Source organism: Dendronephthya gigantea, unplaced genomic scaffold, assembly GCF_004324835.1.
Source record: "Dendronephthya gigantea isolate DGI-Jeju-01 unplaced genomic scaffold, DenGig_1.0 000012F, whole genome shotgun sequence".
In the NCBI taxonomy this organism is placed as follows: domain Eukaryota; kingdom Metazoa; phylum Cnidaria; class Anthozoa; order Malacalcyonacea; family Nephtheidae; genus Dendronephthya; species Dendronephthya gigantea.
In genome coordinates, this window is record NW_021163022.1 from 533,145 (window position 1) to 555,229 (window position 22,085).

Sequence of the window (22,085 nt, forward strand, 5' to 3'; positions counted from 1 at the left end):
CCATACCAGTATACCAACACACACAAGTATTCAAACTAGACAAGTCTTTTTATTTGCTAATTTTAATTTATCCACAATGAAAAGTAAATGTAAACAAATATTCCTTGTCGCCTATCTTAAGCATCATTTTGAAAAAAAACGCCAACTTGTCATCAGTTGACAAGTTTTCATGAAAATTTATCTTTACAATACCTTACAAACTATTTTAATCTAACAACAGATAACACATTGTTGTATGAACGTTTTTAAAAGTTTTTATTTTTCTTCAAAATCATTAGTTCACTAATGATGCCGAACTTACTTCGACCTTTTCTAATTTGGGCGTATCTGCTTTGGCCGGAGTAACTCCCGACACTTGCTGAATAGATTTTGCAGGCTCTTGTTTTAAGCCACTAGGTTTCGACCTATTTGGAGGGCGATTTTGACTTCGCTGTGGCGGAATCTGGGCAGTACGGACGCCTCTTCTGTCCGGTATCTGCTGTCGCCTCTTCTTTTGCTGCTCATCCTTTATTATTGACTTCTGAGGTTTTGTTTCTTGCTTGATTTCGTGTTGTATTTTTGGTTGCTGCTTTCGCTTATCTTCTGCTGTTGCTTGTTGATTGGTGGTCGTGGTTTCACCACTACTGATGGTGGTGGCGACCGGTTCTCGTTTTTGGCTCGCTTGCTTTTGTTTTCTTTGGTGTTCAATTTCTTTATCTTCGGCAAAGAATTGTGTTACGTTGCTTAACATCAATTTATGCTGTTGACTTCTGAACGTTTGTTGTTGCTGTTGTGGTTGGGTTGGCTGAAGTTGTCTGGGTAAAGGTTGAAACTGGTATGCAGCCACTTGGGTTTGGGCGGTACTGACTGGATTAAAAGCTCTTCTGCTTGATATTTGATGCACATTTTTCGATCGCATTTGAGGATTCTTTTCTTTTATAACGCCTGGGTGGAAGACGGCTTTGCTAGGTCTTTGTATGGGTTCGGGCATTCGATGTGGCGCCTGTGACCCCCGACCGGTAGCTACTAATTGTCTCATTATCGGCGCTGGCTTATGCACAAGTACGCCAGGTTGGTTGGCAACACTTGTAGTGGCAGGGTATGTAGCAACGGGGGCTCTGTATGCGATACCTGTAGGGTAGGTGGCCGTTGCGAGTTGCTGTACAGGGAGTTGCACTTGACGAGGAAACGATCCTACAGCGGGACGGAAATGATGGAAATTCAACCGGGAAACTGGTAATGTATGAGCTTGAGTTACGACCGGTGATGTCCCTGTGTGACCGCTGGGTGATACACTGCCTGGTAATGCTCCAACACCCGTGGTATGCATCGACAATACCGAGTTATTCACATGATAAGCCGACGTTAGGGTATTTTGTCCGGAAGCTGTTGGAACTTGGCGAACATTGGGCGCTATTGGATGTGCAACACTTCCTGAAGGGCTGCTTGATGGAGGTTGAAATGGCTTAGCATTAACGTGTTTCGACATCTCAGATTGTCCTTGAGGCGCGTATGCTTGCTGCTGTTCTTGTCTTCCTGAGGGTGTATGACCGTCACGTTGAGGTTGGACCTGCTTATCATTTGGAGGAAATGCCACAGATTTTTGTACATGCGCTGGCATACCACTGACACTGGTCTGATTTGGGTTATCACTGTAAAATCCCACTGGGTGTTGTCGTTGTGATTGCACGTATTCCGAATATTGTTGCTGCTCAACGGGTAAAAAAACTTGCTGGGCGGCTGGAACTGCTGCCTCGTAGCCGTGGCTTTGGTTCTGAGGTTTTGGTGCTTGTATTGTGTACATGGGATTATTGATATCATCGTTGATAGTTGCTTGAAACTGGGGAGCGGTCGGTCTTACCACCGATATAGGGAAATATTGATTACCCGCAAATGTATTTGTTGAATACAAGGCTTGCATCAATGGTCGATAGGTATCTTGTTGCATCAAGGGTTGATGGGAGAGTGGTGATGGTGTACTGACCGATTGTCCTTGCGGGTAAGTTGACGCGCGTTGCGGAGGAGATTGCGATGGGGCATGTAATGTTTGCGTTACTGGTCGTACAGGCGTTCCGTGTTGTTGAATACTTGACATATCTGTTTGAACATACTGATGGCTGATTGGGACAAGTGCTTGTTGCTCGAAGGAATAAGTATACCCTTGCGTAGGTTTTGAAGTAAAGATAGCGGGATGTCCTTGCACGGAGTAACTAGCGGGCGCTTGACTTTCCAACACTGTTCTGACGTTCGAGCTTGGGTATTCCTCTGTTACCTCGGTAGGAACTGGTTGTGGTTTCACAGGTTGTTGCTGCTGCTGTGGCTTTACTTTACACACATTCTGTTGCTCACCACCTGGTGGTTTCTTTAACCTGGGGGTCGTGACAAGAGGTTCAGAACTTTCCTCGGGTTCAGGCGAGGGCCTAGGGATTTGATCAACAACTGAAACCTCTGTTGACTCTGTATTCTCGTCGTCTGTGACCGATGTTTTCCACTGGGATGTCTGTATTGATACAGATGAAGATACACTGTGATCCCAAGCTTTTTTCGCCGCAACCATTTTTTCATGCATTTCATAATCCATCTTAATATCATCCTCAGTCTTCATCTTTGCCATTGCCGGATTTCCCGATCCTGCTTTTGAAGTTTCCACCATGTGCACACCAAGAGGAGTTTCATCGAGAAGGGATTCGCTCATCGAATGAACATCGAGCTCAACAGAATCACGTTTATTCATATTCGGCTGTCCTTCATCCCCTGTTTTATCCTGTAAGTTGAAATATGCTGATGAAATATATCTGACTTCAACAGTGGGACTTTTTTTAGGCCTAGGTTAAACGTCGGATCTTGATCGCATCGAATGCAATGAAGCTCAATCAGGTTCATCATCTCATTATCTGTTGTTTGAATTGCATTCGACGCGACCAGAATGCGACGTATAATCTAGGCTTTAAAGACCTATACAAAACCTTTAAAAACCTTTAAAAACCTATACTCGTAGTTATAAAAAGCCACTGGAAAATACCTGAGCGTTTCTTTCATTTGGGTCTCTATTCTCATCAGAGTTTTGTGATTTGGAAGTTTTTACTTGAGGCTTTGCCTTATGCATCTTGCTCATATCACGGGGACGCGAAGAACTACGAGGTCTACTATCATTTTTCTAAAAGAAAAAATATCAAACGGTATGTTTTTTTGTTTAACATTGAAAAAAAACCCGGGAATGTATATAAAGGTAAACAGCAACTAAATTTTATGGACTGAAAGGAATAAAGCACGATTTTTACCTCTTTCGGTGGCTTGTCTGTATCAGCAAGAACTTGTTGTGTCTTTGAATCGCCATCTGTGTCTTTGGCATCGGTTTTAAATTTTTTAACATCTGTGTTGCGTTTTGTTTGGCCATTTTTCTCGAATCTTGGCGGGCGTCCAGGCTTCCAATTGTTTCCAGTGGATTGCCGTTTATCACTGTCTATACTGGAATTCTTATCCCTGGACTCCGTGGCTTTTATATTTTGTGCATTCATCTTTGTATCCTCTTTCTGTGTCTTGTGACCCGTTGAGGATATTTCACCTATCTCTTTATTTTCTGCTTGCTCCACACTAGCTCCATCACTTGTTTTTTTCAAAGAACTGTCAACATTGGACTCTCCTCCATCAGTTTTGCCAACTCTGGAGAATATCCGAGATTCCGTACTCCGAGAATCAATGTCGCGTTCGCCAGGAGGAGCTTGAAAAGTGTCGGGGAGGGTTACTTGTATTTGCAACTCAGGTTCTTCTGCTTTCTGATGCGTACCACCAGCTCTCTGGGGCTTACCACTCCCAACAGCCAAGGGATCGGGTTGTACGGTTCTTGATAAATCTATTGATGGTTCATTAGGTGGCTTAGCAGGCGTGATAGAAAGTGGCTTGGTCCATGCATTAAACATCGGAGGGGGCGGGGGAGAGCTTGGCTTTTCTAACATTAAAGGAGAGGCGCGCTTCTGTTCGACATTTTCAGAAGACAGGACGGCGATTGAACTGTTTTCGGGACTAGCAACAGGAGTTACACCTCTGGGCGGCGTATTTCCACCAGGAAGCGTTGACATTGGCAATCCGTTGTTCCTTGTAAACCGAGGTGGTTTGGACGTTGTGTACTGCTTGTTCTGTGAAGTTGATTTAATTGTTTTTGGCTTCATCATTGCGTCCTGCATAATTTTATCATTTTCACGTCGCTTTCTATCTTCCTCTTCTCGTGCTCTTTCCCTCTGTTCCTTTTGGGTTCTCTTTGATTTAACTTCCACAAAATCACTTTGTGGTGACGCAGGTTCCACCTCACTTGCGGGCTGTGCTATATCATCAATATCAATAAAGCCAGCAATGTTACTCAAATCAATATGTTCAATTCCAGTTTTTTGAGGCTCAGTACGTCTTGGGTTCTTTTTAGGAGGTTCCATATTTTCATCGCCATCCGCTGGCGCAATTTCGTTCTTTGCCCGACGACCGTGTGTAGTTAAAGCAGCAGGAATGGTCGACTTAGCGCCAAACCGCACACCTCCTTTCCTAGAAGAACCCGCAACTACTTCCTGCTGCTTTTTAGCTAAAAAAGACGTCCTGTTACCCGATTGACCACCACGAATTGGCTTACGTCCTTTATATCCGCCATCGGAATCTTTTTGATTTGAATACGATGATTCCGGCTGACGTTTCTTCGGTAAAGGTCCTTCATCTGAAGCTCTGCCATCTTTACTTCTTGCATTGTTTTCATCCCAGTTTTCTTTCGAAGAAAATCCTCCACGACTGCTTTTCCCTCGACCTCTGCTAGCACTTCTAGCTTGATCTTGTCTTTGAAAACGAGGCGGTTTCTCGACGTGTTTTCGCGGGCTACTTCGAGTTGACTGTAAACTTCCCCTTCCTCTTCCACGAGAGCTGTATGTCCCTCTTGTTCGGCTACTTGAAGGGTATGACCGGGCTGGCCTGCTGCCATCCTTACGTTTTTCATCTCTATCAAATACCTCCTCAGAATCAGACCCGTCAGAATCAACAGATGAATGAGCGCTGTGGAAATCCTCAGAATCATTTTCATCATCTTCTTTTGATGTTATACTACTCCTTCCTACAGATCTACTACCATCTCGCAATCGTCCACGACCACGTGTCCCGCGTGTTCCACCACGGCCGCCGCGTCTCAATGAAGGACCACCTCGACGAGATTCATTGTACCGCCGACGTTCTCCCACAGGGCTGACAGAGCCTTGACTGAATCTACCTAATAGCTTGTTGTTGGAGGAAAAATCATCATGTTTCTCAGTTTTTCCACTATCTTTAGTAGCAATTTCATCCTCGTGTAGCGAATTATTCAATTGATTGTCCTTCTGTTGATCATCCTGTTTGATATCAGGTTTGTTGTGTCCATCAGAATTCGATTCTACTGCTTCCTTATTCCTTGGTAGTGTTTGTTCATGTTTACCAACACGATGACGTACGTCAGTGCCGCCAGAAAAATGTTCTCGATCTCTTTGATCCGTACGATTCCGACGATCCGTTCGTTCGCCGTGTTCCTTAGGATCTCGACGATCTCTAGCTTCTGTACGTTCACCACGATCGGCACGCTCCCCAAAACCAGTTCGCTCGCTGCGCTGATCTTTTCGATAAGACGTGTTATCACGTCGGCTTCCTCTATCAGAAACGCGATACTCTTTTTGATCTCGTCGTTCATCGAACCTTGATTCCGAATCCCGCACAACTTTCCGCTCCCTTTGCTTCGAATCTTTGTCAATATCTAAATGTTCACCAGTTACTCCAGTTGTGGGCTTGCGATCATCATTTTTCTTCGTTGGTTCACGACGTATATCGTCACGTGGACGGGGTCGTTTATTATCTAATTTTGGATCTTGTTTTCGGCGACTCTCGCTGTTTGTCTCTGACTCACGTCGCCTGGTGTCACCAGGATCAGTTTTGGAGGTGTTTCGGTTTTTGTACACTTCCTTGGTGTCTCTGTCGGGCGCCGCTATACGTTCACGTCGTTCACCAGCCTTGGGTTCATGTTGGTTACCCTTCACTGGCGGTACAGTGAGAGCTTTGTGCTCTTTGTTGTCATACTGTTTCTTTACCTCAGTTACCGAACTGCTTGAATCCTCTACATCTCTCGAGACAGAATTTTTACCACCACCAGAATCCTTCAAGGTAGAAGACTTGATTTCACCTCCCGCTGTCGATTTCTTCGACAGATCAGAGCTATCAACTATGGCTTCTTTAGACACTTCTTTCACTTCAGAATTATCCCAGTCCTCAATTTCATTCGCTCTCCCTTTTTCTGATATACTATTGGGTTGCTCTTCGCCTTTCTTGGAATCTGTTCGAGAAGATACAGGCTTTGTTTTCTCATACTCATTCTCGTCTTTAGACTTTTCTTCATTCTCACGCTTTTTCGGAGGGACACCAAACCCTCCTCTGTTCCTTGTTTTATCACGGAATCTTTCAGCACGATCTGTCGGGCCTCTTTGTGGGAACCGTCCGGAACCTTTATATTGCGTTCGGTCGTCCCTCAAATCTTTTTCGTTTCGCTTTTGGCTATTGTAAAATCGCGAGTCTGGGTTCTCTTTTCTCCGATTATCATTTTGGTTCCTATCTTCCGCCGAATCCCTTTTCTCTCTGTCTCGTCTATCTCCATCTCTTTGATGCTTATCTACATTTGCTTGTCGCCTACCGTCTTGCTGTCGCCTCTCATCTTGTCGCTTATCATCGTGTTGTCGCCTGTCATCGTGTTGTCGCCTCTCATCTTGTCGCTTATCATCATGTTGTCGCCTCTCATCTTGTCGCTTATCATCATGTTGTCGCCTCTCATCTTGTCGCTTATCATCCTGTTGTCGCCTTTCATCGTGTTGTCGTCTATCATCTTGTCGCTTATCGCTATCTCGCTGTTGTCGTCTATCACCATCCCTTTGTCGTCTACTACCATCCAGCTGACGTTGATCACCGCCAGGTTTTGGCCTTTCACTGCTAGGCTTTTGCCTTTCTCCGTCAAACTGTCCCCGATCGTCACGTCTCCGCTGATCACTGCCAGGCCAATGTCTCTCCTCCGTTTTCTCGCTCATTTTACCCTTCTCTTCAGCAGCAATTGTTTTCACCTCATTATCAACATATTCTTTCGACTCGTTTCGTGGTCGATGCACTCTTCCGGAGCTGTATGATTTTGGATGACCACGGAGATGACTTTTTGTTCCTACTGGTGGTCGTCCTCGACTGGAATACATACGATCTTTGTTTAAACCACGATCACGATGCTCGTTCAACGGCTCATTTCTCTCGAAGTCATCTCGCTTCCTCTTGATATCATCAGGTCGTCTTCGATCTTCTTTTCGTTTCTCGACGCTATCTCTACTTCGTACAGACTCACTACTACCACGTTCATTTTTACTGCTAAGACGACTCCCTTGTTTGTCCAAATTTTCTTTTCTACTTTCATAGTGACCTTTATCTTGCAATTCGTCTGTTTCGACGCGACTTTTCGTTTTAAATGATGCCTCATCACTTCTAGGTTTACTTTCGCTACTTTTTCTCTCAGGTCTTTTTTCTTGAACGTCCGCGAGCTGCTTCGTATCTTTTCCACTTTCTGCCAGCAATTTTGGTTCCATTTTGTTGTCCGCATACTTTGGACGCAGGGATTCCACGTCTCTAGGAATCAAGGCCTTTTCCACCGCGGTTCCCTTTGCATCTTTATTAAGAGAAGACTTTCGCTCAACATTCTCTTTTTTCTCCACATCACGAGCTGTCCTTTCATCTTCATTCTTTTTAACAACAGGAAACTTACTTTCATTTTCTTGCAATTCACTCGACGATGACTTACGTAATTCTCGGGGCTTGTTGACTTGACTTTTGATTTCTGTAATCTTTTTCTCCTCTTTACCGACACTCTCAACAGACTTCACACTGCTGCTATCATCATCTCCAATGCTTCCACTATCTTTTCGTCGCATGATTCTCCGAACCGGTGTATCACTTCCAGCAGGAGATACTGGAGAACGAGGACCTGAGAAAGAAAAGAGTTATTTTGTTGTAAAGTTTACGTGATGGAATAATATAAATTCTATTACATTGTTTTAGCGATAATGCTCAATTTTTAGCGCTCAAGGATAAAATCCACCGTAAGTCGCACTCGAAAATTCGCTTGGACAAGAGTAACTAAAATTCTGTTGGCAAATTTTTTATATTTCTTAAGCTCACCGGCTTGATCTCGAACAGACGACTCGTGTGCTGATATGTTAACTGGACGAGTTCTTGCATCCAAAAGCCTTAATTTTTCACGCGAAGCAGCTTCTTGATGTCGTTTCCTCTCATCTTCCTCGTTCTGTTTACGTTGCCTTGCCTGTTCGATCGAAATATTTCGCTCAACTGTTTGTTGTTTGCCACTGCTTGGGCCTACGAAATGGGAAAGACAAAGGAACGGTAGAAATATAAATCTAATTTTCATAATGAACAGTCATGTAAAACGTATGTGAAACGTATCCTTATTTAACTCCGCGTATTGAAATAGCACAGGCAGAATTTGCCAGCCAAATCCAGTTTGAAATTACATACCAGTTCGATTTTCATCGAATAATTGCGGCCTTCCAACAGCAGTATTAGGAGGGCCGGGTGGTGGTCCCATTCCATACGCATTTCTCTGTTGTAGCGGTGGATATTGATGAGGTGGCCACGACCTCTGTACATTATATAGTTCTTGTTTGGCTTGATCACTCCTTTGTTGTTGGAGATTGTCAGTAGGAGCTGCTGCCCACGCATGTCTTGGTTCCGCTAGTCGTTTACCATCAACCTGGAAATTTATTGCAAATGATTGATATTTACACTGCTAAAAAATATGATACTTCAAACTGAATGATTTGTTTTGATAAATTTTGAAGTACGTTTGTCTTAGGAAAATAAATTTTTGTTATTACTCATCACATAGCTGTCTTTAATATGAGACATACATCTAATAAACCAATATTTACTTAGCTTTAAATATAACATACTTGTGTTCTGCCAAGATCTCCATTCATAACCCTCTCTCCTTGCTGCTTTTCTCTCCTGGGGGGACCAGTTGGCTTGTTTTGCCTATAGGAAACACTATCATTTCCAACTGGAGATGGTGGTTCATCATCATCAAAGTTTAATTTTACAGAATAGTCAATCTCTTCTTGAGCACCAGCCCAACCACCATCATCCACATCCTCAGCATCCATAGCACGAATTTCTTCTTCCTTCACAATTGATGGCCGAACATAGCCACTTGGCGAGTCCTCTAGTTTAATGGCATGTTTTGGTGCCACTGAACCAGTAATTCGTGATCCTGGATGCCCTCTACATACAAAATATTGTGGTTAATTGCAATGTAAATCACAGACATGAAGAGATGAGAATTGCAATCATGAACATTGCAATATTCGTATTCTACTTTACCTCTGAGAAGCAGCAGGATGACTAGCATAGTTGGCAGGTCGAGACTGCCCCATGTATGGAAAGTCTTGATGGTGGTTGTTCACTGGATGACCATCTTTATGATGCATCTAAAGATAAAACCAAAGAACATGTTATCATGCTTTATGTCCAATGCATTCTGCTTAGGCAAAGGTTATAATTCTTAAGTCTTGGCTAAATACTCTACCTGTGGTCTGTATCCTGGTCGTTGAGCTGGGCCTGGGTATGAGGGCCCATTGTACATGCCAAGTGGTGGTTTTGGGGGAGGACCTAAGAAAGAAATAAGATCAGATCATTATAATAACATGTGGAATGCTTATAATATTTATACAGAGAGTAAATAATTACTTCAACATCATGTGGTAGAACAAATATTTTATATTGTAATTGTACTCATTTGTCTACTACATGTGTTCTTTAAAGTATGTACAGAAGGAACTACTGAATGATTTCATTACCAGTTTCAGCTAGTCTCTGTGCAGAATATGTTATTTTACACAGATCCAAGTTGATGAGACAGCATTGTGCACGTAATACTGAACAAACATGTATGGCTCTTATCAACACATTGCTTTAACTAGATAACAACATTTGTGGGAAGCAGCAAACATTGTCCCATATCTTTGACAGCATTTTAGCTGTGTGTGTCCCTGGAATGTTATAAGTTGCAATATGTATGTAACTAGCTTACCTGAACCACCCTTGTCCATCCAATGAGGTTCGTCTGAAAATATAAAGGGTCAAGGTATTAGAAAATAACAGTTACGAAAACAAAAACATTGGAATATTACAAACATCTAAATTATATTGTTATGTGTCTCCTGGCATAAATTTAATTGTCTACTCACGCATATTTCTTGGAGGTTGCCCATATGGATGGTGAGAAGCCCTTTCCTCCTGTGGCAACTTGTCTTTGGAGTTGCCACCACCTAATGTTGGGAATTCCTGATTGAAATACTGCGACTGATGGGGATAGGAGGTCCTCTCTATAAAAACGACAAGTGAATGTTAATCTCTTGCAATGAGCATGCATATAGAAAATAACCTGATAGCAAAAAACAAATAATAGTGTGATTATGTATGAACAACTGATATTACGTTTGCCTTCGCGTGTTTAAGGAAAACTGTCAAACCAAGTACACATATTGAACTCAATTACTGGGAGATATTGTGATCCAGACATTACACATTTGCAAATAATTTATTTACTTGCTACTGTTAGTATTTGTTTAGCTTTGTTGGTATTGGTACAACCAATAGCATCCGATTAATATTCTCCCTCCTGAAATATCCTTTTTATAGGATATGATCAAATTAGGATACCAAATATAACCAGCTACCACTCTATTTTAAAAACTTACTAACATATGATTCTCTTATTTTCATTTAGGAAAGACAAACACATGCAATTGCTAGTATTCTTGCTTTGGCAAGGGTCCAAGGGTGACTGCAAATTTTGAAGAATGTTTGGCAGAATGGATCCATGGCCAACAATGACAATGGAATAATGTACTTTGCAACCTGCTATACCAAATAATTATTTATCTTATAATTTGTGTTTTCTACCTTATGCAAAATATTACTATTTCTCTCAAACAATTGATGCATCAACCAAATATTTTGTAATAAACAGGCATAAGATAGGGACATTCAAATACATGTGGTTGTGGGGTAAATGAGAATACAGTTCATCATAAATCCATAAGAAATGGAAACTGTGGCAAGCAAAACAATCTTGCAATAAGGTATCTTTTTTGATTGGCTTCAAAATATTTTGTTTTCCCAGTTGCTAAATGTTTGATAATTAGCATTACCTCTTGCTGGAAGCACAGATTGGAAAGAGTCATTTTTGGAGGGAAGAAATATATTAAACTTAGCAACAAAATATATGCATAATCGACATATTTTCCTCTGCATACGAATTGCAAAATAAAATGGAGATAGTAAGCTGAAATACACTAGCTAGCGTGCAATTACAACAAAAGCATTACCTTGACCACCAGCCACGCTTGATGAGCTGTTGCTTGCCCACGTCTTTGTAGAAGCCGAAGTTTGGTTTGTAGTAGTTTCCTTCCCTGCATTTATCTGTTGTCCTGTCGTTGTTTTCTGTGATGTGTCTGTAGGCTTCGATGGCTGCTGTACTTGCGGCTGAGCAACAGTAGCCTGTCCTTGAGTTGCATTCTTGTTTGTTGTAGTTGTTGCATTCGTTTCCTTCCCGCTTCCCCATCCTCCGCCACCGCTTGGGACAAGCGCTACAGTGGGGTCGTTTCCTAAGTTTTCGCTTTTCAAAGAGGGTAAATTTGCTGGCGGTGGCATTCGCCGAGTCGATGCCACTTTTCCCAAACTTTGAAGGCCATGTCTTGGAGCTCCTTGCAAACAAAGAAACGCAATTCAATAATTTTCACAATACCGGTTGACAAGATGACAATTGAAAACAGCCGCAAAATATTTTTAAGTTGAACAGCTTATACAATGCAAAGAACTTCCAAAGTTCTCAAATTTGCACAGAAAGTAACCCAACGATATCCTAATGCTTTAAAAGCTGTAACAATTCTAAAAGAATCAGAGAAAAACACAACCAAGTTCATATTCACCTGTACTAGCTTTCGGTTCAACCTTTGTTCCTTTGTACGTTTGGTTTAAGTTAAGAGACGAGAACTTTTTCGCACTGGCATTATCCTTCGGTTTTAGTCCAACACGATCCGACATTCTGAAGAGGTAGTCATGAAGGAAATTTAAGCGTCCTAACCAGTGCCTTCAAGACGCCAAAATCGTTGAACTGTCAAACTCAATGACGCTTTCGACAATTAACGTTGTACCTCAACGAATGACCTCGAAACTTTTTTAAATTTCGTTGCCAAAAATATTATATACAAACTGTTTTCAACCGATTTTTGATTATATGATATCTCTTCTTTCTTTTTAGCCCAAAATAGTCCCTCAGAAGTCTAGGATGGCAAAGATTATTTTGGATTACTTTGGTTGAAAATTTTATTGAAAACAGCAACGTTTTGAAGCGGCAGGCAGCGTTAGATAAAGTTTTTATGAGCGGGTGACGCAACGCACGTTCACGCGGGATTTTCAAACATGCACGGATAATTTCGTGATGACACGCGCGATTTTCAAAGAAACACGCACCTTCATATGAAATGAATTTTGCCCACTTATTAAAGACAATACACATTATGGAATATATTGAGGTTAATTTGGTAGCTGGTGGCCGTTATGGTAAAATCCAATTTAATAATGATGAGAGACAAGATGTTGACACTCCAGCATGTATGTTGTATACTCGTGGTGGTGCAGCACCACATTTGACCAATGAATTGGTAGATCATTTTATTGATGGTTACTCAGGAGTCCACATAACACTGCCAACATTGTAAGTCTAACTGGAATATGAAAATACCTGAGGTTTAGTGATGGATGTTCACTCAATACAAGAATCACTAATATATAAACCAAACAAGAATATAGCACTTTCAGGAATGATTGTCTTATTGTAGGTGGATGTAGAATGTTTGGGTATGAAGCATGGTGATAACAACAGAAATATTTGTTTGAAATGCCACACAAAATCAATAACAAGCTAGATGTATATACTGAAAAACCCAGGTTAACAGTCCCAACTCCCAAAGCTAGAAATTTTCTGTGGCATAGCCACAAACAAACAAATGACATATTTATATTAAGTAAATCTGTTTTTATGCCAGATTTCAATACCCTGGACCTGATGTGTTACACACTTATAAAAAAGGGTTTGCTGAGTTTTGTGGCTTAAAGGTTGTGTGAAATAAATAAAATTTTTGAACTTTGCAATTTAATATTGAACTTTTTCTTGCATATAAACAAAACTATTGAATCTGTTATTTTTGCAGAAAAAGCAGTTTGTCTATTGTTCAGTATATGACCCAGTGCAAGAAATGCAGTGTTCCTACAATGAGGAAAAAAATATTTCAGTTTGGAATAGTGGTGGTAGAAAGAAGGTAAAAAACTTCAACAGGAAGACAAATATTACACACAAATAATGTAATTCTCCTATTTTGCATTTGATATAATAATTTTCTTTTTTTAGATAAATGTGGATCATTTCATAAAGATTTTAACATCATTTAAACCAGACATTGCACAATGTTTGTGTGATAGTATACCAAGTGGCCAAACTAGTAAAAGAAATAAAAAATCTGTTGATCGGACATTAAAATTCCTGGATGAAATATTAGAATGTAAAAAAAGCAATGAGGAATTGAAATCAATAGAAATTTTTGGCTCTGTTGAGGGAGGTGATTGTGAAATAGAAAAAAACCGGTCAGCGGTACAAACATCAAAAAGGGATATAGCAGGTACATTAACTAGAACTGCACATCAAGACTCAAATTTAACCTTCAAAAGTTTCCACTCTGATGAGAAATTTTCGTGAAACATCTAGCAGGCTTGGGCTAACGCATCCTATATTGATCTCGCGTAGGTTTCATTGTGGAAGGAATTGATCCACATTCACCAAACTGGGAACAACATTTGAAGGAATGTCTAGTAAGTGCAATTCCACCGCCGACGCTAAAACTCGTTCTCGATGCAAGGCTTTAAAATTTGATATAAATCTTTGCTGGAACTTGGCCTCGCGCAAAAGTGGAGTAGATGTCCTCCTCTGTGCTTGTAGTACTCATTGAACTGTAAACAAACTGTTGTATAGAGTTCACTGGTAGTATTATATTTAGCTAGTACTAAAAGATTGAATTAATTTTAAGCAAAAGACGCCTGGGTACGAGGCTGGTCTGGATGAATATATACTTCTATTTTTAGAAAAACATCCCAAATGACAGACCACGTTTTTTCCACGGACCAATTTCACCAGGTATATTAACAATACAGACGAAATTTTTTGGTTGACAAAAAACAATAGAAAGAATAGAATAGAAAGACCGAATTTCTGTAAATCAAAAGCATTAATTCATGCAATCAAAAGGTGTTGAACTCAGATCTTATTTTGTCTAAATCTTTTTATTTAGAGCAGGTTTTCTCTGCATTTGAATGTGGCGTCGATGTCTTCGACAGTAGGTAAAAATTGAGATATCGAAACTTAATTTTTTTTAGCTGTATTTACAGCAATGCGACTAAGCCATGGCGGTGAATAAGTTCAGAAGCAACAGTTCATGCCTATTTGACTATTAATAGGTATATTATTTTTTTACTTTTTTAGTTTTGCATACGTGTCAACGCAACGCGACTGTGCATTGAATCTTCAATGTGGCAGTAAAAGATGTAAACCCGCGTTAAATTATGAAACTGGTGATTCAGAAACACGCCAAACTACTCAAATTCAAAAGCCAAATAACGAAGAAAAAACAGATGACGATAAAAAGACCCGTTACGAAATAAATGTTTCTAATATTAGGTACACATTTATACCCTAAAGGCTGTTTTCCACTTACGCGTTTTTTATACGCACGTACACGCACGTAAAAGTCTAAATGCTTACACATGTTACCTTTGAAACAACAAAGTGAATAAATCGAAGGAACTTAGCTTTCTGCATATTTTATTAGGCTTTAGTTGACCTAGATGTTGAAATAATAAAAATTTAAAAGCATTTAAAATTTTCCGTAAATGTACGTGCGTATAAAAACCGCGTAAGTGGAAAGCAGCCTTTATTCTATAAACGAGTCAGCCTCTGGCTCCGATAAACCATTCTAACGGGATTTTGAAATTAAACGCAAGCTTTATTACTAGTTTAGCGACTTAAACTAGTTTCACGCTCATTTACATGGTAATAAAGACCTCCTGATTTTGGTTCGTGTATTTAATTAGATATAAAGAAGACTTCTCCTCGCTCGTTATTGGTTGTTCTTGTTATTCCTGCACCAATCATACTCGAGCTTATATTTATCATTTACTGGAAACAAAGGAAATGCTCGCTCAAGTTTTGCTTATGATGTAAGTAGAAAAGGTCTCAATAGACCTTTTGCATTATAGACTACTTTTTGATCTATGCAAGGAAATGCAACAATCACAACAGTCTATAATGCAAAAGGTCTATTCTTAATTCTGTTATAGATTTTTTTTATCATGATTCAAATGTTATTAGTCGGTTACCTGTATTGCCTGTCCTGCGAGTATTTTTTAGGCAAATGCCAAATCTGCCCATATAAAAAACGGTAACCAAAACAAAATCTACTCTCGAGAAGAGTAACATTTATAACCCACTTTGTCTCGCTTCATCTTTTGCAGACACAACTTTCACCAGTACTTCAGTTTTTTCAAGAAACTGCGTCAGTCCGTACAGAACAACGATTATGAAACATTCAAAAAGGATTTTCTCAGAACATAAACTGTACTAAAGGATTTGTGGACAATTCTAGCAAAATATACGCAAGTAATTTATTTTTTAAAAAAATTAATTTTAACCCTAAGCATTATTTTTAAATATTTGAAGCTTAATAAATTTCATAAATCCTTTAATTTTGAGCGCCTTCGTATTGTATTAAAATATTTAAAAATATTTTTAATTTCCTATATTACTCACGATCAAGTTCTGTCCCTATATCTTGTTCTCCTGCATTTCCACTCTCGTTGGAAAACATGCTCGAGAAACAAAAAATAGTTTTTCCAGGCTAACCAAGCTTTGAAAAAGATCACTGAGAAGCAATGATTTTTGTCCGAAGGAAAAATTACCCCCAAACAATATTTCCTACAGTAGTTTTCTTAGAGAATAGCATGACCTTATTTTATTGCACATGAGATGACCATGCATAACCCTAGACAACCCCTCTTCTACTGTTACAGTTCAACTTTCGGAGCAGGTGCTTTACCTTGGCCTCCCGTTTTAGTCTTATTGGATCGTGGTGCAAAGGTTGAGGTCTCTGTGTCACTGAAATATCCTTCGTCACCAATATAATGTGTTGGGTAAAGAACGTATGGCGAAGCTGAGAGAGCATTAAGATTTCTAACTTCAAACCTTGCAACCCAATCTTTCCTGAAATGACAACGTTAGTTTGTGCATAAGGGTGTTTGTATCAGAAAACACCAAGCATGCAATGAATCTGTTTTAAACTACAAAAAAAGCGCGGAAGAAGCTTTCTTCCGATTCCCTGGTTTCATGAAAAAAATGTCAGAAACGACTGAGGCATGATAGGCGTAAAGGGAGGGGGGTGGAACCTGAGCTACCCGTGGCTACACTGCCCCTGAACAGCGAGGTTGCCAATTAGAGCAATTAGCCATCCCCCCCTGTATTTCTTAATGAACAGTCCCTCAATTCTAGGTTTTCTTTAGTGACTTACTCTGGATGATCATCAAACATGATTGGTATGTATTCATCAACAGGAACAAATCTTTGCAAAGGATTTGGAGCCAACAATTTTTTCGCCCCTTCTAAAGTTATTACGTATCCCAAAGTCCACCAGGAGTAACCAGGCCTCACTAAATGATCAATTCCTGGTATCCGTTTGTCTTGAGCCTGTTCGTTCACTAACTTTCGTCCAAGATACCTAAAAAACGACTCATGTTGAGATATATCACTAAATAATCTTGATCATTGACTACATTACTAAAGTATGACATATACTAACTTGCGTGAAAGCACAATTCAAAACTGATAGCAATCAATATAGCTCAGCGCAGCATAATATCAATCTTACATGAAATCCCACTCAAGCTGTTCTGCTTCAGACATGAGATCTTCAACTTTTTTTCGAAAGTCGGGCTCAAATCTGATGTCGTCCTCCAAAAACATAACAACTTGCAAATTTTCTCTCACCATCTGAAAATAAATTTGGTTCACGCCATGTAATGTTAAAAGTCTCTAGAATTTAATCAATCTTGCAACGTACCTTCTCCCACAGTAGAAAATGACTCATAAAACAACCAATTTCGCCCTTTGTTACAGGCCTACAACGGAAAAAATCGTGTCAGAAACGTGTTTAGAATTAAAGTATATATTTCCATCATAACCACGGAGCAGCGTGGCAGCGTCTTCAAACAACTTAGCATAGAGAAGTGTCTATTTTAGGCAGTTGTTATACCACATTTGATGCTATATTTCCATCATCCTTTCCCCGCGTTTACTCAGTCTTGTTCACCCACCTCCCTCTCTCCTCCCTCCCTCCACGCGTCTTCGCTACCCTCATTTGCTCAGCCCTATCCTATCCTATACACCCTTATCATCATATGACACTATATCTTTAAGTTTGTGTCCCCGCGAGTATCGCGTATCGGAAAATTCTCCGCTATTTCTGTGGCCATTGATGTTTATGTGACACTGATGTTTATGAACTGGTTTCTCCACCCTTACAATGGAAAGTTTAGGGGCTGTTCACATGAGAGCGGTTACCAAGATTTAACGAAGCGTAAAAGGACTTTGAGGTATTGAAAAAAGTCTTTTTGAAACAGAACAATAACATACTATTGTTAGGATGACTACACGACTACCAGAATCGTGTTATTTACTCATTTCAATACCTCAAAGTCCAGTTTACGCTTCGTTAAATCTCGGTAACCGGGCTCATGGGAACAGCCCCTTAGTCGGAGAAAGATATAACTTAATTATCGTTTCTGTAATTACCTGCCATGGAATGGATCTGCATAACCATCAAGAACTTTAATACCAAGATTATCAATTTCCTCGTCAGATACTCGCCTTTAAAAATCAACATTGTCATTGAGTATCGATGCTGAATGCGTCCATGAGTTGTGAAAAGAATAAGACTATTTCTTACTTGCCATCATAACCATCAATAAAAGTTCCATTGATTCCAAGCAAATCGAGAGATAGCTTCATCTTTTTTCGCCGATCTGGACGACGAGCCAGATTGATTACGAACACCTGAAACATAAGAGGTTTACAACGTCAACAGATATTAAAATCACTCATTTCTTATTTCAAATTTTTTTTGACAAAAGTTCGACTTTCCGATCGAGCGGCAGTACTTGAGAGCTGATGAAGACACTAGACTAAACTAGACTAGAATAGAAATAACTCGACAAGACTTGACTCAGAGTTGGTCATGATTGGGAACTCAGATATGGAAAGCCTAGATAGTTTAATCAGGGTCATGCAGATTGCCACACTTCAGAACTCAGAAGGTATATTTTCCATATAAAAGTCACACTCATGTACGTCGGGACTTTGTAAATACTTTCATCTCGGACAATGCACAACTATGCAGCTGACAACAAGAAGTTCAAGTTCTGTCTGGCATAAACAGCTGCGCCTTATATAACCATTACCCATACTTTGGTATACCACGTTAGCCCACGTTATTCTTGTGTTCCTAACATTACCTCATCAAATCCAGCTTTATCAGGAACTGGATATTTCACGGGAACATAAGCGCTTTCTGCCATTTCAATCTCATCAACTATGTAATATAAACGATTTTTTACGTCAGACTAAATATATGTGGATCAGTCTGTGCAATAATGTATACTGTTTTGCTGGTCTACTGTATTACAGTCTGTAATATCTTGTATAAGTTTAGACAGCTTTGTTGGAAATAATCAAGGGAAATAATGTTGAAAAGTCTAACGGCTCTAAAGATTTAGAACATGCAAAATTTCATGCAAAATTTCCATTGTGACCAATGAAAGTGACGATGATACATTAATGACCACTGCAAAATGACATCCCAAATAAATTATGTTCAATTTGCACCTTTGTCTAAAGCCCAGTCACTAAATATCTCCGTTCCTTACCAATTAACTCTAATTTGATATGTTGGAATTTCATTTGAGAATCCCGTAGAGTCGTGCCTCCAGGCATTGGTTCAATAAGATACCCATAATCTTCTTTGTTTAGCACATAAAATTTTAAATCTTTAAGAAAATAAAAAGGACACTTCACAAATCACACAAATTACTCAGAATAAAACGTTCTCAAGAAAGTTTCAGGAAAGTTTTCAAGTTAGTGTGTATGTACAGTTTTTCAAGAAAGTAAATACTGCTAAGGTGGATTTGTTCATTATTTTCCTGCTTTCCAAAACTGGGTAAATTTTTAAAAAGCACTCTATGTCTACACATACTTGCTTCAGAAACAGAATGAGCGAAAACCATGACATCATCAATAGGGCCATCATAGTCTTCTCCTTCAGGGTTATAATAAAGTTTCGTGGTTGCAATTCTTCGTAAGTCAATCAATGTGACAGAATGCAACATGACGACTTCATGGCAACCAGTATTTTGGCGTCTTAATATTGGTAAGTACTCATCTGTTCTCTTATAGTAACCCTGGGTAAAATCACGGTAGTATAAAAAACTTTTTACAATGTGACTAAATAAAAAAACAGCTTCCTGAATGATTTAAATTTTAGAAGTAATTATGCATGTCTCATTAGCATATTAACATTCTTTATTAAAACTTTTTGGTTGCTAGGAAATCCAGGAAAACAAATTTGTAAATGCTGGTTTTGATAAACATCCTAATTCATCAAAATTCATAATTCCATTTTATAGGTCAGATTACCTGTTCATTTCTTCCGCACCAGTAGTTTGAAAATGCTGATTTTTTAACAAATGAATGTACCATTGGTGATATCAAAGTCCTAAAAAAGTCCTGGTTAGTCTTATAATCCTGGTGTAATAACAGTTGAAATATATAATTTGTTTTGCTTACTTCCTTTGCTCTATCAATGACCACAGTGTTCCTGGATTTGTTATATAAATGTCACAATCTAAAAACTTTAAAAAACAGAACTTATAGAATGCAACTCTGTAAAAATTGCTTTCAATTTCATCATAATCAATCATCTTCTGTTTTATAAGATTTTGAAGGTGGGATTTTATGCACTAGGCAAAACAAACAGTAAAAGTGATATAGAATTAGGTTAGGGCTTTTGGTAAAGCAAAATACATCAGTATAAAGTTGACTGATTTTAATTGGATCTTAGCAATTAAATTATAGTGCTATCTACCATAAATTAAGAAATAAAATAACACAGGAAATAAAATAACACAGCAACACAACATGGCTTACAAATATATAATCAGCCCAATGTCTTCTAGCTTCATCCAAAGCTTCCTGTCTTAACTTAATCAAATGCTTAAATCTCATTTCTGACCAGTGGTTAACTCCTTCTGCATCACTGTATTTCTCCTCAATATTTGTTGTGTCAATATCTATACCATGGTAAAGATCACGAACATTCTGCACCCATGTCTGAAGTATGTTTGATGTTTTATCTTCATTATGATCACTTCTAATCCTAGGGTAATACAATATTTTGGGCATATCTATGAATTGATCGAATAAAAAAGAGAGCTTTATAGAATTTGAATAAAAATTTGATTACTCTTTTGAATTTCACTGTACAACCCTTTTTACAACTGCAATCAAGTAATAACTAATTAACCACTACATTCAGTGATTGACACGTGTATGAACTGTAATTACTATGGAGATTTGAGAAAATGAAATCTGAAAATTTCCTTAGACATTTTTAAGAGCAAATATTCTTAATTGCATCATTGTCACATATTCAAAACGCACAGAAGGCTCTGATATATTGACTCGTATTTGTTTTCCCCAAATGTTTTAAAGCAGCGCACTTATATTCTAAAACGTATGTACTTATATGTAACAATTTGGTGTAGATCAAAGACTGAGTGGTAGGTATATTAAATATACCAAAGCTTTCAGCCTTATTATTCAGTCATTAACTTAGTTACCAGTTTAAAAAGTATATTATGTAGAAAGTATATCAAGAGTACAACTGGGGAAATGTATTAACGGAAACGTACCATAAATAAATTCTCTTTTTTGGGTAGTCCAACTTCTCTAAATATCCAAGCCAATTCGGTAATGAGTGTTCTACGTTCCGCGCGATAATCGGCAGAAATATTCGCGGTTCTAGGACTTGATATTCATTGTGATCGCTTAATAATTTCTGCTCTTCCTCCGCGCTAACAAACGCCAAAAAAAGGCAAGCAAATTGGTAAAGTTTCAGCCTGATTTCCATGGTTAAATCAGGGTTTCTGGGCGTGAATTTTGTATTTCAACCAACAACATTCCTCGCACCGCACGAGAATCAATGCGGACAAAGATTATTTGTTTTGCTCAAATTGCATCCACGGTCAAAGGAGTCTGTGTACGATGTTGAATGTCATTTAGGCCACATATATTGGATGTACGCGCGCACAGATCTGATTGGATAAAAGAGCAGCGCTGTTATTGGATAATCTTCTTATCCGTTTTAGCGAAAGTGCGGTCAATGCCTACCGTAGGCCATAGTTACTGACGAAGCGGGATTGTTAGCCTTCTTCTAAGTTTCTAAGTTTACCTTCATTTGCTCTCGTGGAGGGCAAGGGACGATACTGATTGTTTATATTGCAAAGGATGGGACGACCATTTGATTTTTGATGCGAGGAGACACTAGTTTGCCCGATGATTTTATGTGCTTTCGAGAATGTCTGATATAAATTCTTTCTGCACAATATTTTTCAGTAAGCATGTGGAATAATCGAGCGGTCGGGCCCAATTGTCGTACCTACAATATTCCTCACGAGAAGAAACTGTTTCCGTTTAAAAAGAGTCGTAATTTTTAGTTTGTTTATTTCAGTTTGTTTTAAAGTATACTGACCTATGCGCTGAAGAAGAATACTGTGATAAATGAGGTGATAAGTATCAACAATTTATCGCAAAATGTACTGTATTAATAATATAGAGTAAAATCCACCGTAAGGCCTGAATA

The 22,085-nt window shown here is 39.2% G+C and overlaps 3 protein-coding genes across 3 annotated transcripts; 1 reads left to right on the forward strand and 2 right to left on the reverse strand.

The window, feature by feature from the left end:
* Positions 1-59: 59 nt before the first annotated feature.
* On the reverse strand, positions 60-12,421 carry LOC114518817 (protein PRRC2B-like). Its single transcript, XM_028538812.1, has 12 exons — positions 12,003-12,421; positions 11,400-11,777; positions 10,257-10,394; positions 10,100-10,132; positions 9,596-9,678; positions 9,391-9,497; positions 8,964-9,291; positions 8,530-8,764; positions 8,176-8,370; positions 3,261-7,981; positions 3,002-3,136; positions 60-2,743 (listed from the first exon to the last, which is right to left on the reverse strand). The coding sequence occupies exons 1-12, from the start codon at positions 12,115-12,117 to the stop codon at positions 275-277; spliced, it is 8,937 nt and encodes a 2,978-aa protein (XP_028394613.1). The 5' UTR covers positions 12,118-12,421; the 3' UTR covers positions 60-274.
* A 52-nt stretch (positions 12,422-12,473) lies between these two features.
* LOC114518821 (queuine tRNA-ribosyltransferase accessory subunit 2-like) lies at positions 12,474-15,814 on the forward strand. The gene is made up of 10 exons (XM_028538816.1): positions 12,474-12,790; positions 13,122-13,191; positions 13,287-13,394; positions 13,484-13,751; positions 13,877-13,941; positions 14,212-14,263; positions 14,418-14,466; positions 14,609-14,803; positions 15,217-15,342; positions 15,637-15,814. The coding sequence occupies exons 1-10, from the start codon at positions 12,558-12,560 to the stop codon at positions 15,734-15,736; spliced, it is 1,266 nt and encodes a 421-aa protein (XP_028394617.1). The 5' UTR covers positions 12,474-12,557; the 3' UTR covers positions 15,737-15,814.
* A 7-nt stretch (positions 15,815-15,821) lies between these two features.
* LOC114518819 (procollagen galactosyltransferase 1-like) lies at positions 15,822-21,461 on the reverse strand. Its single transcript, XM_028538814.1, has 13 exons — positions 21,136-21,461; positions 20,372-20,600; positions 20,012-20,076; positions 19,862-19,940; positions 19,422-19,626; positions 19,096-19,215; positions 18,685-18,761; positions 18,120-18,226; positions 17,966-18,040; positions 17,235-17,292; positions 17,043-17,164; positions 16,686-16,892; positions 15,822-16,381 (listed from the first exon to the last, which is right to left on the reverse strand). Exons 1-13 carry the CDS (start codon positions 21,351-21,353, stop codon positions 16,186-16,188), a joined length of 1,758 nt encoding a protein of 585 aa, XP_028394615.1. The 5' UTR covers positions 21,354-21,461; the 3' UTR covers positions 15,822-16,185.
* Positions 21,462-22,085: the final 624 nt, after the last annotated feature.

Excerpts from the sequence above, each read along its gene's own strand:
- LOC114518817 (XM_028538812.1), bottom strand. The coding sequence starts at position 12,117 with ATGTCGGATCGTGTTGGACTAAAACCGAAGGATAATGCCAGTGCGAAA. Across the intron at positions 10,133-10,256 it reads GCAACCTCCAAGAAATATGC|ACGAACCTCATTGGATGGAC; the intron begins GTGAGTAGACAA and ends TTATATTTTCAG. Across the intron at positions 2,744-3,001 it reads CAAATGAAAGAAACGCTCAG|GATAAAACAGGGGATGAAGG; the intron begins GTATTTTCCAGT and ends TTCAACTTACAG.
- LOC114518821 (XM_028538816.1), top strand. The coding sequence starts at position 12,558 with ATGAATTTTGCCCACTTATTAAAGACAATACACATTATGGAATATATT. Across the intron at positions 13,192-13,286 it reads CTGAGTTTTGTGGCTTAAAG|AAAAAGCAGTTTGTCTATTG; the intron begins GTTGTGTGAAAT and ends TTATTTTTGCAG. Across the intron at positions 14,264-14,417 it reads CCACGGACCAATTTCACCAG|AGCAGGTTTTCTCTGCATTT; the intron begins GTATATTAACAA and ends CTTTTTATTTAG.
- LOC114518819 (XM_028538814.1), bottom strand. The coding sequence starts at position 21,353 with ATGGAAATCAGGCTGAAACTTTACCAATTTGCTTGCCTTTTTTTGGCG. Across the intron at positions 19,627-19,861 it reads GGTGCGGAAGAAATGAACAG|GGTTACTATAAGAGAACAGA; the intron begins GTAATCTGACCT and ends GATTTTACCCAG. Across the intron at positions 18,041-18,119 it reads ATTGATGGTTATGATGGCAA|GCGAGTATCTGACGAGGAAA; the intron begins GTAAGAAATAGT and ends TGATTTTTAAAG.